This window comes from Leopardus geoffroyi, chromosome E2, assembly GCF_018350155.1.
Source record: "Leopardus geoffroyi isolate Oge1 chromosome E2, O.geoffroyi_Oge1_pat1.0, whole genome shotgun sequence".
Classification (NCBI taxonomy): domain Eukaryota; kingdom Metazoa; phylum Chordata; class Mammalia; order Carnivora; family Felidae; genus Leopardus; species Leopardus geoffroyi.
Window position 1 is genome coordinate 44893117 of NC_059335.1, and position 18533 is coordinate 44911649.

The following is an 18533-nucleotide window of genomic DNA, read 5'->3' on the forward strand; positions in this document are numbered from 1 at the left end:
TGGGGCTCTTACCAGTTATGAGGGACTTCCCTTGGGACTTGTTGCAACAGCATACAGTGGCAATGGAGATTTGAGGGTAGTTTCCGGTTCTGTTTTGCCATCTTGGGGTGGCTCTGAAAAGCTTTCTTACCTCTGACAGGAAGAAAATGTTCACAGGGTTGATTCATTACTACACAGAATGCAGTGAAGATAGTTGGGCAACCTGAGTCAGATGTTCAGATGGAAAGATAGGGAGACTCTGATGACACAAGTTTAAATTCTAGGTCTGCAGGTAAAGCTTTGCAAAGAGCCCCACCCCAGAGACACCTGCACTGGGGCCTCCTTTGCTGTTTCTTCCCCATCTCCAGGACTCTAAGTCTAGATGAATTGTGCACATTCCTGGGGGAAAGGCTGTATTATATCACTTATATCTATCTATATACATAACTACATATGTATGTATAGATAGATATGTGTATATATACACAACAGACTAATTGGTATGATTTGTAACCATCTTTGTAGATAAAATAACAAAAACAAAACCTAACCTAATAGCTTAAAAACGTTGCCCAGTGATTGCTGGCATCAATATCCCACACAAGATTAAAATTATTCCCCAAGTTGCATCCCCTGCACTCCAATTGATATTTTAATAACTTGATTAAAAATTTCTCAGAAGTCTATTAGAGTCAGGAAACGGTCTGCGGTGTAGGTGAGGATTTTCAGTTTTTGCAACGGAAACTTTTGGCCCCATGAACAGAATAGCAAAAACTCAATTAAATGTGTTTTTCCTCCATCCTTGCCTAATCCAAAAGTAAAAAATGAAAAATGGTTTGGAAGAGTGGTGTTTAGGTTTGCTTTTCTTCTTTTTTTCCTGTAGAACGGCCAGGTGGATTCATATGATCCAATTTTTAAATAGTCTTTTATCTCCCATTCCGAATAAATCCGGCCACCCAGCACAATCAGAAAGTTGTTTTTTGTTTTGTTTTGAATTTTCAGCCTCTAAAGGATGGGGGAAGGGAAACAAAAGAGGGGGAGGGCAAAGGACGGAGAAGTACTTTAATTAAAAACAACCAATAACTCGAGTTTTTAGATAAGGTTTTTCATTTCCTAATTAAGAAATGAGTTTAATAGTCCTTTGGCCAACACAAGTTAGACACTCCTATGAAAACCCTAAAGGGCTGGTGGCTGTCCCAGGGACTAAACTCCATTCCCCTGCGAGACCCCAAGGCAGCCCGCGCCCCTGGCCGACCCTGCCCAGCTCTGACTGGGGTCTTTCCCACTCGTCCAGCAGGCACCTCGGCTCCCCCAGGTCTATCTTCTCTTGCCCTCAGTTCCGCGCTGGACCGGCCGCCTCGGGCTCGCCGCCACCAGGTCGGCGCAAATACCTTTTCCCTCCCCGGGGCCCCAGGCGCGGACACCTCCCTGCCTCCCTCCCTGCTGGCGGGGCCCTTTCCCGGCTGGGGAACAGCAGCCCCGGCCGCGGCGGCAGGAAGCGAAGCCCTTGTTGATGCTGTTCCATGGCGCGCACCCCCGCCCTCCGGTGGCCGCCCCGGCTCTTCCCGGCTCCGGGGCGCCCCCCTCCGCGCCTGCGCAGTGCCCCGCGGGGGGCGGGGCTCAGATTCCTGTCAGCGGCGGCGGCGGTGGCGGCGACCGTCAGTTTTCGCTGAGGAGAAGCACGAAACGGACCCGTTGGCTCTCCCCCCTCCCTTTCCCCGCCCTGAACCCCCCTCCTGGCTCGCCGGGAATTAGTCCCCGTGGAGTTTCGCCTCCACCTCGCTGCGGTTTCCTCGGCCCGGTGGAAGTCACTGCCCTCGAGGAGGAGGCAGCAGCGGCAGCCGCCCTCGCCTCGCCGCCCCCGGTTCGGTGCCCGCGGTCCCGGAGAGGAGGTGCCGCCGCCACCGCCGCTCCCCCCCTCCCGCTGCCCTCGGGCCGGGCTGGGTCGAGCTGCGATGCCCTCGGACTTCATCTCATTGCTCAGCGCGGACCTAGACCTGGAATCGCCCAAGTCCCTGTACTCGCGAGGTGAGTCAGGCTGGGGGCTGGGGCGTGGGGGCGGGGAGGCCCGGCCCGGGGGAGCCGGAGGGGTCCCCGTCGGGGGGTAGGGGCAAGCCCGGGCCGGTCGGGCCTGTTTTGGGGGATGGGGAGAGGCCGATGGGGTCGGGTGGTGGTGGAAGGGGCCGGGGAGGAGTGGCGGCCCCTCCCCCGCGGAGCCGCCGGCCACACGGGGCCCAATTGCCGTCGGCCCCGGGTCTCTGCGGCACCAGTCGCACTGAGAGTCCCTCGGCGTGTCCGGCCCCGCCACACTCCTGGAGCAGCCGGCCCCGGCCTCCCCAGCTTAGGGATCTCCCCCCCCCCCCCCCCCGCCCACGTCCTCTCCCCCACCCCCGACTGGGCCCCGCGCTGGGGCCGCTGCGATCGGTGCGCCGCGGCCGCTCTTACCAGGACCATCCTCCCCAGCAAAGTTGCCCCCAAGCGGGCGGCGTGGCTTGGAGCCGGTTCTGGGTGCAGGGGCACCATTTTTCTCCCCCTCCAGGTTGTTTGTGCGCCGTCGTTCTACCCCCCTCTCCCTCCGGCCTAGTCCACTCCCTCCCCTTGTTGGGACGGCCCCCCTCGACCAGGCGTTCTTCCTTTCCTCGTCATCTTATTGCTGGAAAGGGCCCGAATTTTCTGTTTTCCTCTCTTTCCACCTATGTGGCATTCTAACGACTTGCATCTCCCTCTCTTTTACAAAGACAGGGGTGGTCTCTCTCTGGCTCAGTTTTATTCCTCTCCTGTCCCGGGGGTACCAGCTCAGGCACTGACGCTGTCGTCCTTTGAGAATTTTCTCTTTCGTGGCCGTTCAAGGGTTCGTTGCAGGGAGGGGGCAACGAGATTCCCGTTTTAAAAACTCTTTTGGCCAAGGCCTGAAGGGGATTCCCGGGATCCACGGTACCAGCACTTGAGCTGATCTCTGCTGGGTTTAAAATTCCTATACTGGGCACCACAAGAATGTGTTAGAACAGGTTCCCTGTGCGAAAGGGGCATCAAACCGAAATGCTCCCTCCGCACTCCTCACCACTTTTTACACCACTGGGAGGGGCAAAAGACATAACTGGGTTATTAGCTCTTCATTTCACCATATTAAAAAAAAAAAAAAATTGAGTGCCATTGCGAACCTCCTTCCTGAGACGGCCAGCGTTCCTTCATTTTTTTGGTGTTCCGTATCCATCCGCTGATTCCACCCCCTCCGGAAAGGGGGACTTCAGCCTTCACGCGAGTACCTTGAAATCGTTTAAGTGAATCAGTGTGCGATGGTTTCGTCTGGAAGGTACTGGACTTCGCACACCGACGATTGGGTTTGTGCACAGGGTCCTACTTAGTAACTGTGGCCATTGTCTGTTGCTCTGATGACTTTAGTTGGCAGTCACCATCCTGTAGGATGTTTCTCCGGCAACGTACCTGAAGTAGTTTGGAAATACTGTAGTTTTGAGCGTCAGAAGAAAAAGATGATGTCAAGAGGTGATTCTTAGAAGAGGGCTAATGTGGTACCATCGGTGCTAAAAATAGCCAAGACATTAACACCGTTTGTGCAGTAATCATCAGATAATTTTCCATGAAACAAACACTTTATGACCATCTAAGTTTAGCACAGAGACCGATGTGAGAGGCAGTTCAGCCTTCTTTGACAGCATATTCGCGAATATGGGCTTTAGCTCTTAAAAATACGTGGCAGTTATGTAAGAGATGTATGCTACCCTTGCCCTTTTTTTTTCCTTTTTTTTTTTTTTTTTAAGTCATTCAGCATAAAAAGTGCTTAATGCTTTTTGTGTTTTTCAGATTCTCTGAAGTTACACCCATCACAGAATTTTCATAGAGCTGGACTATTGGAAGGTCAGCAAAGTGCCATTTTAAAAGCATATTGTGTGAGTATGCAAAGGCTTTCTCTGAAATGGAGTTTAAATGAGAAAGTGTGAAACTTTGCAAACTCACACAATGTAGTTTTCTCTTAAAGAGCCTGATCCTTCTTTTAGAGCAGCTGAATGTTTCAGTGGATTTTGTTGCTGTGTTTGATGTGCTTGTTAGCTTATTGTATCTGCTTTGAGAAGCCTTGAAAAAACTCCCACAAAATCGTTAAAAATTATGTGTTGGGTGTTCTACTTTAGAATTACAGGTCTTAATTCTAGCTTTTTAGAAACAAACTGAATATGAAAAGGCTCAAACATTAAGATCATGAATATAACTAAGAATGACACCAAACACATATTTAGTTTGAAAATTCAGAATCTGGAACTTTTATATGCTGAGCATTTCAAAACGGTATGTTAATTATTTATTACAAAAGCATTGATGTCATTACTGTTGTATTACTTTTAAGGATAAAGAAAGCCAAGTGACAGACATGATGAATGAACTACGCTTAGAAAAAAAGGGTTTGAGAAAGTTCTGGAAATGTTAATAGAAGGTGTAGAATTTAAACAGCTGACAATTACTTTAGAAAACTTTGTTATTTTAGCATTTTAAGACAAAAAAAGACTCTTTGTATTTTTTAATTTTTTAAAATATATTTTTTAAAGTTTATTTTTTTTGGTAATCTCTACACTCAGTGTGGGGCTCAAACTCGTGACCCCCTAGATCAAGAGTTACATGCTCTTTGGACTGAGCCAGCCGGGCACCCCAGTGTTTTGTAGTTTTTGAAGGGGCTTTACATATATTCTCTTTGAATTTTCTAATCCTGCAATTGGACAGCAAGGATATTAATTTCCCCATTGTAGAGATGAGTAACCTGAGGTTGAAATGAAGAGACTTGGGGGGGGGGGGGGGTCACATGATAGCAGAAACAATGCCTTTTGTGTTTTAGCTAGAGTTCTTTACCCAAAGCCAAGCTGCCACTGTAAAATATATTTGTGACCAGTAACTTAAACATTTTGTGGTCAACTTAAAAAATGCCCTAAATATTTAAGTTTGATTTGAGTTGAGATGTTTGAGATGTTTACTTCTCATAGTGGGGGGGGGGGGGGAGTGGGTTTTGTAATTGAGCTTAAGTTTGAATACATAGCAGTTTAGTTGCTTATTAGCTCTGTGACCTTGGGCAGGTGATTTCACCTCTCTAAACTTTACTATTCTTTCTATAAAAATAGATACAATCTCTTAAATTTAGTGACGTAAGGTGTATGAAAATGCCTCGTTTAGTGTCTGGCTTAATAAATTTTTTGTTGTTGTTTTTTTTTTTTGTTGTTGTTTAGTATTAGCTAAATTGTTTCAACTATAATTTAGAACATATAAAATATTCTCTAATTATTGATTATATTTATACTTATCAGAAACCCATTGATATATATTAGTATAAAGATCAACTACAACTTGAGGTGAGGAATTTTTAAGTGTTTCTTAGTGAAGCAGATTTCTGTTTTTTATTCATATTGTTCAGTTTGTGCCATGCTGTAGATTCATATTTGTCTATACAAATGTATCCATTTTCTGGGCAGCAGACCAGAGAGTATCATAATCATAGAGATTATTGGGCAGGAGAGAGATATGAAAAAAAAGGGTGTTAATTATTTCAGCAAATAATTTTAACAAGTTGATGGAACTGCAGCCAGTCATTTAATATGTATATTTACATGTATGTGCTTAAATATTTTCATTAATTTCTTATTTTGGTTGAGAGGATATTCAATTTTTTAAAAATAAGACCATCCTTTTACAGATTATATATACAATGTAAAATGTATAAATATCAAGTATCCTTTTATGTCTTTGATACAGGGAATCCTAAGAAATTGTTTGGTTGTGGAATGAAAGTGAAGTATTTAATCTCTGTACCCTATTTCTCTTTTAACCATTTATTATGGGCATTTTAAGGAACATACAAAAGTAAAGAGAATAAAATGATGGACCCCCAAATACCTATTACTAAGTTTTAACAATCATCAATACATGTCTAGTCTTATTTCTTTTATCTTCTCCCAAACTATTATTTTATTTTATTTTTAAAGTTTATTCATTTATTTTGAGAAAGAGAGTGTGCACGAATTGGAGAGGGGCAGAGAGAGAGAGAGGGAGAGAGAGTCCTAAGCAGGCTCCACACTGGCAGTGCAGAGCCCAACAATGCGAGCCTTGAACTCACAAACCATGAGATCGTGACCTGAGCCGAAACCAAGAGTCAGATGCTTAACCAATTGAGCCACCCATTTGCCCCAAGCTATATTATTTTAAAACAAATATCAGACATCTATTATTTCATATATAAATACTTCTGTATTGTAGTGATATTTCTTATATTAATTTTTAAAACACCCTACTTTATTCCAGGAAATATTTATTTTGATTTATTTCAGCAAAGTCTGTCCTCTCTCCTGCCCTTTCCTTAAGAATAAAGTATGATTGGAGGCTACTGCTTCTAGTATGTAGTGTACCTTGCAATCTGTGTTAAAATTGTAAGCCATGCATCAGATTTGGGTTCAAATCCTTGTTTCAATACTTATGCATGACCTCAGCTTAGTTATTTAATCTCATTGTGCTTTAATTTTCTCATCTTCAGATGGAGGCAATCATAGTATCTTCATTGTGGGTTACTGAAGATTATTTAAGGCAAAATCACGTGTAAAGCATTTAACCTAGCACATAGTAAATGCACAATAAATGTTAGCTAAATTAAAAATTTAATACAACATCCACTTATATGGCTTTTACTGTGTGCCAAGAAGTTTATAAGTGTGAACTCACTGAACTCTCATAACAACCCTTTGAGATGGTTGTTATTCCATTTTATAGATGAGGGAGCTAAAGTGTAGGGAGGTTTAGTAACTTACCCAGAGTCACACAGCTGGTACATTGTAGCCAAGATTCCAACACAGGTATTGTCACTATAGTCTGTGCTCTTAACTACTATACTGTACTGACTCCCTATGTTATATAATATGAAGTACTTTCTGGTATTATGTGTGTATACTTTCTATCAGTGGTCTAGATATCCTTTTAATAGTGAAGTCAGCCCAGAGTGAGGAGAATTTAATTACTATCATACATTTGTTAAATTTTTTATAGAACATGTTTTTTCCAAATTTAAGTTCTCTCTTTAGGAAAACAAGGTTGGAAAATTTATAGCTGAATATTACTGAACTTGAAAAATAGCTTCAAAATCTCTTTACCATTTTAATTAAGTTTGCTTTTATTCTACATATTGATGCTGGTCCTTCTTGCTACTATACATATTTTTTTTTTAAAGAATAGGGAATTAGTTTTTTTTTTTTTAATTGAGATATAGTTGACATAAAACACCATATTAATTTCAGTTTCACAAGGTAATGATTTATTATTTGTATATATTGGGAAGTGACCACCACAATAAGTCTAGTTAACATTGGTCACCATATTTAGTTCTCCTACTACCTTTTTACTCAATGTGATGGCCTGACAATGAGAAAAGAGTGTAGGTATCTAATTGAATAATACATAGCCATAAATAATGTTTCTGATGACCCCATAATTACATGAGAAACTCTTAATAAAATAAGTAAATAAAAGAAATATTGTTGCAATTATATTAAAAATAACTTCCATAGAAACTCCTTTACAGGGCCACATGGGTTGCTCAGTGGGTTAAGTGTTTGACTCTTGATATCTGCTCAGATCATGATCTCACCATCCTGAGATCATGTCCCAGGTCTGGCTCTGCGCTGACATCACGGAGCCTGCTTGGGATTTTCTGTCTCACAATAAATAAATAAACTTAAAAAAAAAGTCCTGTGCAAAAGTACGTACTGTAATATTTTACTTTTTAATTCTATTTTTGCATTTTCTCTGCCTTCTTTAAGGAAGATAGTTTATATATATTGAAAAAATAAAATGGTTTACAAATATGAAGGCTAGGAGTCTTCTTGAGTAACTAGAGAAAAGATTCACTACAGAGAAAAAGTTATCATTTCTTATACTTTTCTGTATTGAAAAATACTGATTTGGGCATATATTGTTTGCTATAGAAAAAATTGAGATAAAAATTAAACTAAATGAAAGTAAATGAATATGATTAAGAGGTCATTCTGGAAATACAGAGATGTAAGATAAGATAGTATAAAATCAGATAAAATAGGAAAAATAATAGAAGTGAGTTGGAAAAAATAGAGTAATAAAAACAATGGATTAAAATTTTAAAATGTGTTTACAAGCAGGAGTTACAAGATTACATGATGGATAAAATTAAGTAACTGGTTAAATAAGAGCTAAATACCAATGTGAGGTGATCGTAGTATGAATTTAATATTTGAAACTGGAAGATTTTTATTTTTTATATTTATTTTAACAATGAGGGACAATAAACTATTTTTTCTTAACCGCTGTCAAGTTATTTGATATAGTACCAGGCATAATTATACTTTATAGTTCACAAAATGAAAATCCTAAAAATAGTAGCAGTGTTTTGCTGACTTTATGGAATATTTCTGAATTGCCATTGAGCCCAATTTATTTCTCTTCCTAGAGCTGATAGTTCATAAGATAGTTAAGCCATTACTTCTTAAGTGATGAAATGTATGAAGGTATCTTATTAGAAATGATAATCTTCATTAGAAATGAAGAGATCTTACTAGAAATTAGAAAAAAATTAGATTTTTTGGAAAATATTTAGAATTAAAAATAACCTATTGGATTCTTTTCTTCTTTAGTATCTATTAATCTCTATACATTATTACCTAGTACACAAAAAATATCATTATGGAAATAATTATGAAAATGAAGTTCAAACATGATAAAAGTTACACACCTAGTTCCTTCTAACTTCTTAGTTCTAGGATCCATCTTTCTCTGATTTTCCTACCATTTGTTTTTGTGTCTTTCTAAACTCTGTTTTTGTAATTTTCATTCAGTACTAGAATTCTGTTGCTTATTACAGTAAGAGGATAGAAATTCAAAATTAAATGGTTCTTGGCTTGCTCTTAACTCACCCTTGACTGTAGTATAATTATTCCAGGAGTTCCCTAAAACTTGAAAGTGATAGTACAGAGAAACATTTCTTACTGTGATTAATATTATATATAAAAAATAGTCACTTTATATTAGAAAAAGTTGACTCAGATTATATTTTCTGTAAAATAATAGAGAATTAGAAAAAAATAAAAGATCATATTTTTTTTTTTTAGTTTTTTTTTCAACGTTTATTTATTTTTGGGACAGAGAGAGACAGAGCATGAACGGGGGAGGGGCAGAGAGAGAGGGAGACACAGAATCGGAAACAGGCTCCACGCTCTGAGCCATCAGCCCAGAGCCTGACGCGGGGGCTCGAACTCACGGACTGCGAGATCGTGACCTGGCTGAAGTCGGACGCTTAACCGACTGCGCCACCCAGGCGCCCCTAAAAGATCATATTAATCCAAGACATTATTGGGCCTGCTTGTTTAGTGAGAGAAGACAGTCCTGTTAGTTCTAAGGTATAAGACACTCTTCAGTAGAAATGTTGCTTATTATCTTATGTTACTGTCTTGTTGCAAAGACTTTATTTCACGTTGCATAAAAGAGATTCGTGTGACTTTTATTTGCTGTTGTCTTAATAAAAAGGTTAAAAAAAAACTAACAGTATGTAATGCATTAAATATAAACATGTCCTTGAATGAAAATGTAGACATTTTCTTTATGGATGAACTACAGATAATGATTTTAGCTTCTAAATATAAATAAAACCTGGTGTTGTGATAAAGAATCTATATTTCTGATAATTTGAACGAAAGATATGCTATATGGAAATTTTCAGTTACTTTTATTCTTTTTTTTTTAACTTAAAAATTTTTTTTTGGCGCGTATTTATTTTTGAGAGATAGAGACAAGCATGAGCAGGGAAGGGGCAGAGAGAGAGAGGGAGACAGAATCTGAAGCAGGCTCCAGGCTCTAAGCTGTCAGCACAGAGCCCAACGCGGGGCTCCAACCCACAAACCGAGAGATCATGACCTGAGCTGAAGTTGGGTGCTCAAATGACTGAGCCACCCAGGTGCCCCTCTTTTATTTGTTATTATTATTATTTTTTTAATTATTAAAAACATTTTTTTTAATGTTTATTTATTTTTGAGAGAGACAGAGTGCAAGTGAGGGATGGGCAGAGAGAAAGACACAGAATCCGAAGCAGCTCCAGGCCCTGAGCTGTCAGCGCAGAACCTTATGCAGGACTCAAACCCATGAACCGTGGGATCATGACCTGAGCTGAAGTCAGACACCCAACCAACTGAGCCACCCAGGCACCACCCCTATTTACGCTTAATAGCTATTGAAAAATTAAAGTTTTTTCTTGCTTTTTTTTTTTTTTTTTTTAATATTTACTTGACAGATAATGATAATTATGGCTGGTCAGTCATGAATGTTTATTCATTTCTTTCCCATTTAGAAATGGTATGATGAGACTTTTAGTAAATTTGATATTTTATTTATTTATTTATTTATTGGTATTGTTTTTGAAGGTGAGGCAAGAACAGAAAAGTTTCTAAGAGTAACCTAAGTTGTTGTTGATTACTCTTGTCATTATAAATATAGGGTTTTTTGGTTTTTTTGTTTAGTTTTAGTTTTAAATTTTTTTTTTTTTTTCAACGTTTATTTATTTTTGGGACAGAGAGAGACAGAGCATGAACGGGGGAGGGGCAGAGAGAGAGGGAGACACAGAATTGGAAACAGGCTCCAGGCTCTGAGCCATCAGCCCAGAGCCTGACGCGGGGCTCGAACTCACGGACCGCAAGATCGTGACCTGGCTGAAGTCGGACGCTTAACCGACTGCGCCACCCAGGCGCCCCTTTTTTTTTTTTTTTTTTTTTTTTTTTTCAACGTTTATTTATTTTTGGGACAGAGAGAGACAGAGCATGAACGGGGGAGGGGCAGAGAGAGAGGGAGAGAGAGAGGGAGACACAGAATTGGAAACAGGCTCCAGGCTCTGAGCCATCAGCCCAGAGCCTGACGCGGTGTTTAGTTTTAGTTTTAAAAAATTTCCTTAAAGTAATATTTATAGGACATGTTAAAAGAAAGTGTTGGTAAAGAAAGATTAATAAATTCAATATTAGTAATAATTGAATACATTTTTCAGCTATTTGTATGTGCCAGAATTTTATAGATATTTTTCACATTAGTCCTCAGAAAAATCCTATGACATCGTATCAGTATTCGTATTTCATAAATGAGCAAACTGAGGTACAGAGGGATTCACTAATTTTCCCACCATCGCGTAGCTAATCGAAGAGGCTGGAATTTGAAACTTGACTATTTTACCACAGAGTATTGAGCTTATCATGAGTTTCTTTAATATAAACATTTGATAATTGGTATTTACACTTTGGGCCCTACTAAAATTACACCACTGTTCAGATGGTGTAAAAAGAGTGGTTTGTGTAGGATTCTTTACCTAAACAGTCCCCATAAAAGAAGAGAGACAGTCTATAAGCCACACATAAAAACCAGTTAAGAATATGATGATGACCCTTTTGGGGAATATTTTAACACATAAAATTAGCAAATCATTGCCTGGCTTTGGTGAGTGTCTTTAAGATGTAGCTGAAGCACATCACTGGTTGAGCCACCTCTGTTTTGACAGATGATGATTCTCAGAAGTGAAAAACGGGGGAAGAGTAAGCAAACTATCCCCTCAGGAGAATTACTTGAGAGATGGAGGATGCCATGCGACTCTTGGTATCTTTGGCAGTAGTTTATGGAAGCATGGAATCGTTGCACCTTTTTCTGCTGATGTGTCTCAGAGCCTAACTAAATTTGAAAGGAGATGAGCAACAGGAAAAACAGTACTAATAGTGCTTCAGGAGTTAATTCATTGTTAATGAACTTCCTGAAAATTCTGTGTTAGCCATTAGAAAAATAAGGATTTTCATTCTAGTTTGGCCTTGAGACCCTGTGAAAAATCGTGCAAGCGTTCCTTTTCTTCAGTAGAGACATTAATGTCAGTTTTGCTTACCTCAGAGTTAAGAGGAAGGACAACTGACACTATGTTAGAGGACCAAACTATGAAATGCTGTATGAGTATTGATATTTTGCATAGGACCTATTAATTGACTTTGGCGGTTTTTCCACTGGCCCTTTTTTTTTTTTTTTTTTTTTTTTTTTTTTTTTTTTTTTTGGTCTTTTATTCATGTCTCCCATTTTCTCAGGGTACTCTACATTTTACTTGTTGGCTCTGTGGTTACTACTTGTATCTTTTCTCTCTTTCCCTTCTCTTTTAATAACAAACCATTTTTATATACAGATACAGAGATTCACCAGTTTTGAGCATTCCAGGAGTTTTAAACAAGTGTATACATTTGTGTAATTACTGCAGATAGGATACAGAACATTTCAGTCTATCTCTTGCTCTTTCATAATCAGTTCTGCCCACTCTGGCCCCTCAGGCAGCTACTAATCTGTTTTTCCTTTAAGGAAAATAGATTAGTTTTGCCATTTTTAGAAGTTTATATAAATGGATTTATACACCGTATATTCTTTTCGCTTTAACTTTTGTTTAACCACCGTTAATGTTCTTAAAGGAAAAGCTATTTTTTTTTAAGGGCATAAAAGTAATGAAATTTTTTATTCTCTTAAACATTCTTGTATTCTATACTGTAGCCAAGTGCAGTTTTTTAGGGATGACTTTTGATATTTATGCACAAGTCTAAGTTACTTAGTCATAATATTTGTATTTATTCATTCACTCAAAATGAATTTACACCTAGATTCTAGCCACATGTAGTTTACAGCTTAGTAGAAGAGATTGTATGTGAATAAACAGTGATAACAGTATTTTAAAGGGTTTCATAATTCAATCTAGATTGGAGAATGAAATTAATATGTTTGACTTTTAACTTTTATTTGCTAATAGGGCAATACTTTTGTGCACCTTATACCAGAGTATATGGTTTGCCCCTATACTTAATAATTGTAATTGAAGTTTAGAACTTTAAAATTTTTTGGTAAAGTAGTTTAAGTCTTGAGAGGGTTATATAGCTGAAGAGTGTGTAGGTAGTATGTACTTATTTACTCTGATTGTTTCTGTAGGTTAATTGTAAAGGTCAAAACAGATTATGAGCTTTCTGTCCCTGATAAGTGAGTCTGTCTTGTGCTTAACTGTATTGTAAGTACTAATTTGTAATAAAATTCAAATTTGCCCAGTAATCATATATACTATATACCATACTGCTAGTTTGGACCTTAGGTATTAAAATACTTTTTTTTTTTAACGTTTATTCATTTTTGAGAGACAGAGACAGAGCACGAGCAGGGGAGGGCCAGAGAGAGAGGGAGACACAGAATCTGAAGCAGGCTCCAAGCTCTGAGCTGTCAGCACAGATTGGAGCTTTTCAGAGTACATGATGGGTGCATCATTTCACATTTTCAGCAGCAATGTGTGAGAGTTCTGATTTCTCCATATCCTTGTCAACACTTAATTTTATCTCTTTTTTATTATAGACATCTTTATGGTTTTGATTTCCATTTCCCTATTGACTAATACTGTTGAGCATCTTTCCATGTGTGTATTGGCCATTAGTATGTCTTCATTGGAAAAATGTGTATTCAAGGATTTTGCCATTTTTAAATTGAATTACTTGTCTTATTGTTGAAGAATTCCTTATGTATTCTGTACGCAAGTCCCTTATCAAATAGGTGATTTACAGAAATTTTCTCCCATTCTGTGGGTTGTCTTCACTTTCGTGATGGTATCTTTTAATGCACTATCATTTTAAATTTTGCTTAAGTCTATTTTATCTTTTGTTGTTGTTGCTCATGGTTTGTATCATATTTAAGAAACTGTTGGCTAACTTAGTGTCACAAAGACACCTATATTTTCTTTCTTTTTTTTTTTTTAATTTTTTTTTCAACGTTTTTATTTATTTTTGGGACAGAGAGAGACAGAGCATGAACGGGGGAGGGGCAGAGAGAGAGGGAGACACAGAATCGGAAACAGGCTCCAGGCTCCGAGCCATCAGCCCAGAGCCCGATGCGGGGCTCGAACTCACGGACCGTGAGATTGTGACCTGGCTGAAGTCGGGCGCTTAACCGACTGCGCCACCCAGGCGCCCCCCTATATTTTCTTTTGAGAGTGTTATAGTTTTGGCTTTCATATTTTGATCTTTGATCCACTTTGAGTTAATTTATTTTTGGTGTCTCAATTCTTTTTCATTTGTCTGTTCTTATGTCAGTACTGTTCTGTCTTGATTATGTAGCTTTGAAATAAATCTTGAAATTGAGAAGGGTGAGTCTTCCAATTTTGTTCTTCTTTTATGGGATTATTTTGGCTATTCAGAGTTCCTTGAATTTCCATTGAGTTTTAAGATTAGCTTCTCAACCTCTGCAAAAGAGTGAGCTGTGGTTTTAATACAGATTGTATTGAATCTATTTTGAAGAGTGTTGTTTGTGGAATACTTCCATCTTAATAATATTAAACCTTCCTGTCTAGGACCATGGGATTTTTTTCCCTTTTATTTAGATCTTTAATTTCTTTCAGTAGTGTCTTGTAGTTTTCAGAGTATACGTTTTACACATCTTTTTAAACATTTATTTTTACATATTCTTTTTAATCATTGTTTTTAAGTGTTAGCAAAATTACAGAAATAATTTGAGGAATGGTCTCTTAAAACTTAGGAGAACTTTAGTATTGAAGTACTAGATTATACATATAGTCAGAAAAAAACCAAACTGTGGTAAAATAATTGTAAAATATTGTAAAAATTAAAGCTGCCATAAAATTAAAGCTGCAATAAACCATAAAGAACATCTAGTAAAGTCCAGTTTTGTTTAAAAAGTTGTACTGGGTGGTAATTTTCTCAAGGATAGCAACTATACCTTGCATTCTCATAGCATCTGGCACAAGTGCTTTATAATCTAAAAGGTGCTTGATAAATATTGAAGAATGAATGAATACCATATCCAGAAAAGAAGGAAGGAATGATACTGAAAGTCTGAGAAGATTATGTTCTAGTTATATAAAACCTTGTGGAAGGCTTCAATTGAAATAACAATTGCATTAAAATTACAACAGATCAAAAACTAGGCCTTTAAAGAATCAGAGCTATTTAAAGACAAAAATTTAGATAATAAAGATGAAAATGGAGGTAAATTTGTTCTCTAAACCTAGAATACTCAAATAAGAAAGTTTTCTTGAAACTTGAATGTAACAATGTTAAGGCAAAATGTATGACTATGTAATAGTTCTCTTAGGAGAACTTTTACATGTTACAACTGAAAATAAATAGGATCTAGAATGGTTAGTTAAATTAATACATAATAAGATGACCATCATGGTTAATTAATTGAGAAAGCTGGAGATGTGAATTTAATTTTATGGTATAGAAAATATTTAGTGCCTTTATCAGAAAATGTAATTTTTCCCAACAGAACTTTTTTCTCTGTGCTTGGGATAGTTATATTTTGGGTGGTGGGTCTTAGGAAAAAAGGTTTTTTAAAATTCTGTGCCCCACAGAACAGAATAACCAGGAAAGATGATGTGATTTTATAGAACTGAAAGAAGACGTTTTTATTCAGCGTCAGTTCTGCATAACTTAGCTTTTTCAAGCATAGTTTTCCTGGGAATTCAGTAGAGTGAAGTGGGGTATGTGTATGGGTGTGTGTGAAGATCATTTCTGTTAAACCCTGGTCTTCAACAACTATTCAGTCTTCTCATTTTTAACTGTCATTTACTAGGATCAAACTTCACTTTAAGTATATAAGTGAATGAGAAGTAAGCCTTAACAATCTTTTTTATAGACAGATTTTAAAAACTGTGTGTGTATATCTTTCATGGGTAGAAACACTGCTTAAAATTTTTTTTTAGCCTTTAATTTCTGCAGGGTCTTAGGAGGGATATAGCATCTAAGACAACGATTTGGGACTACCATACTTGTATTATTTATTTCATTGGTATAATACCACTAATTTTGGAATAATTGTGTTAAGAGTTAAGGATACTTTTTAAACATTTTTTTTTTCTTTTTAATGTTTATGTTTGAGAAAGAGCAAGTGCGCACAAGTGGGGAATGATTATTGGGAATGATTATAACAATAAGTTTACTTAATATCCATCACCACATGTAGTTACAATTTTTTTCCTTGTGATGAGACTTTTTTACTCTCTTAGCAACTTTCAAATATACAATACGGTATTGGCAACTATAGCCACCCTGATGTACATTATATCCCTAGAACTTCTTGTCTTCTAAACTGGAATTTTGTACCATTGATCAGCTTTACCTATTCCCCCCACCACTTGCCACTTCTGGAAACAATCAGTCTCTTTTCTGTAGTTCTCTGTACCTCTGAGTTCAGGGTTTTTGTTTTATATTATTTTCCTTTGTTTTAGATAACACGTATAAGTGAGATCATACAGCATTTGTCTTTCTCTGTCTTATTTCACCTAGCTTAATGTTCTCAAGTTCCATTCACGTCACATACAGCAGGATTTCCTTCTTTTTTATGGCTCAGTAATATTCCTGTTCATGTGTGTATCACATTTTCTTTACTCATGTAAAGTATCCCATTGATGGACACTTAAGTTGTTTCCACGTCTTGACTATTGTATGTAATGTTTTGGTGAACATGGGGGTGCAGGTATCTTTTCAAGATAGTGATTTCATTTTCTTTGGATAAATACCCAGAAATGAAATTGCTGGATCATATGGTAGTTTTATTTTTAATTTTTAATTTTTTGAGGAACCTTCATACTGGTTTACATAGTGGCTGCCCCTGATTGACATCTTTTTAAGTATAGAAATTGATTCTATTTGAATAAAAATGTGTTCTTTGTATTTTTTTAATGTTTATTTATTTTTGAGAGAGAGGATGAGCACAGGAGGCACAGAGAGAGAGGGAGAGAGAATCCCAAATAGGCTCCTCACAGTCAGCGCAGAGCCTGACACAGGGCTCGGACTCACAAACGAACCGTGAGATCATGACCTGAGCTGATATAGAGTCCAACGCTTAACCAACTGACTGAGCCACCCAGGTGCCCCAAAAATGTGTTCTTTAAGAGAAACACTTAAGTGGTTGGCTATAAATGAATACAGTATGAAGAGAGTCTACTCCATTTTATTGATTAGAACAATTATTTGTCTATATAATATATAATGTTATATGATATAATAGCAGAATACTGCTTGTGCTATTATACATATTTATTTAAGTTATATGTAAGAACATACTGACTTTGGGGCACCTGGGTGGTTCAGTCAGTTAAGTGTCGGATTTCGGCTCAGGTCATGATCTCACAGTTCATGAATTGAGCCCTACCTTGGGCTGTGCGCTGACAGTGGAAATCCTGCTTTTAGACCCTCTGTCTCCCTCTCTCTCTGCCCCTCCCCAACTCATATGTGCTCTCTTTCTCTCAAAAATGAGTAAATATTTTTAAAAAAAGAACATACTGACTTTAATATCTTTTCCATAATTATTGGTAAATGTATAGATTTTTGTAAATGTTTATTTGTTTTTGAGAGAGAGAAAAAGAGTGCAAGCACGTACATGCACACTGGTTGGGGATGGATAGAGAGAAAGAAGGAGACAGAGGAGCCGAAGTGGGCTCTGTGCTGTCAGCACAGAGCCCGATGCAGGCTCAAACTCTTGAACCGTGAGATCATGACCCAGCCAAAGTCAGACACGTAACCGACTGAGTCACCCAGATGCCCCCATGTAAATGTTTTAATGTAAAAACACTGATACAATAAAAATACAAAAGCAATGATACAATAATAAAAAATACAATAATAAAAATAAAATAATAAAAAATACAATAATAAAAATTATGCAATATCAATAAACACATGAAAAGTTTTTCAGCATCATTGGTCATTAGGGAAATGCAAATTTAAAGCACAGTGAGATAATACTTTCTACCCACTAGGATGGCTATAATCAAAAAGACAGGTGTGGCAAGCTGGTGGACAAATCACTTTGTATACTGCTAGTGGAAGTGTAAAATGGTACAGCCACTTTAGAAAATAATCTGGTAATTCCTCAAAAAATTAAACATAGGGTACCATATAATCTAGTAATCTCACTTCTAGATAGATACCCAACAGAAATTAAAACTTCTGTATACACAAAAACTTGTACATAATAGCAGCATTATTCTTAATAGCCAAAATGTGGAAACAGCCTAGATGTACATCAACTGATGAATGGGTGGATAAAATGTACATCCATTCAATGGAGTAATATTTGGCATAAAAAAAATGAATTACTGGTACATGCTACAACATGGATGAATCTTGAAAACATGCTAAGTAAAGGAAGCCAGTCACAAAAGACCACATATTGTATGATTCCATTTATATGAGATGTACAGAATAGCCAGATCTGTAGGGGCAGAAGGTAGATTAGTGGTTCCTTGGGTGAAGTGGGAGTCGAGGATAGGGATGACAGTAAAAGGTTTGGGGGTTCTTTTGGAAGAGTGATAAAAATGTTCTAAAATTTATTGTGGTGATAGTTGCACAACATTTTGACTATACTAAAAACCAAGTGTCCATCAACAGATGAATGGATAAATAAAATATGGTCTTTTGCAGATAACGGAATATTATTCACCTTAAAAAGGAATGACATTCTAATACATTTTACAATGTGGATGAAAACAT

At 37.7% G+C, this 18533-nt stretch overlaps 1 protein-coding gene across 5 annotated transcripts in view; it reads left to right on the forward strand.

Annotated features, from left to right (window-relative positions):
- The first annotated feature begins 1599 nt into the window (after window positions 1–1599).
- NFAT5 (nuclear factor of activated T cells 5) overlaps window positions 1600–18533 on the forward strand; it is a 119525-nt gene continuing 102591 nt past the window's right edge. For 3 of the 5 annotated variants that reach the window (XM_045443329.1, XM_045443330.1, XM_045443333.1), the window contains exons 1-2: window positions 1600–2007; window positions 3802–3855. In XM_045443329.1, the coding sequence (XP_045299285.1) occupies window positions 1935–2007; window positions 3802–3855 (127 nt within the window). In that variant the 5' untranslated portion in view covers window positions 1600–1934. The remainder of the gene's footprint in view (window positions 2008–3801; window positions 3856–18533) is intronic. The other 2 variants (XM_045443331.1, XM_045443332.1) reach the window with 2 other exon arrangements.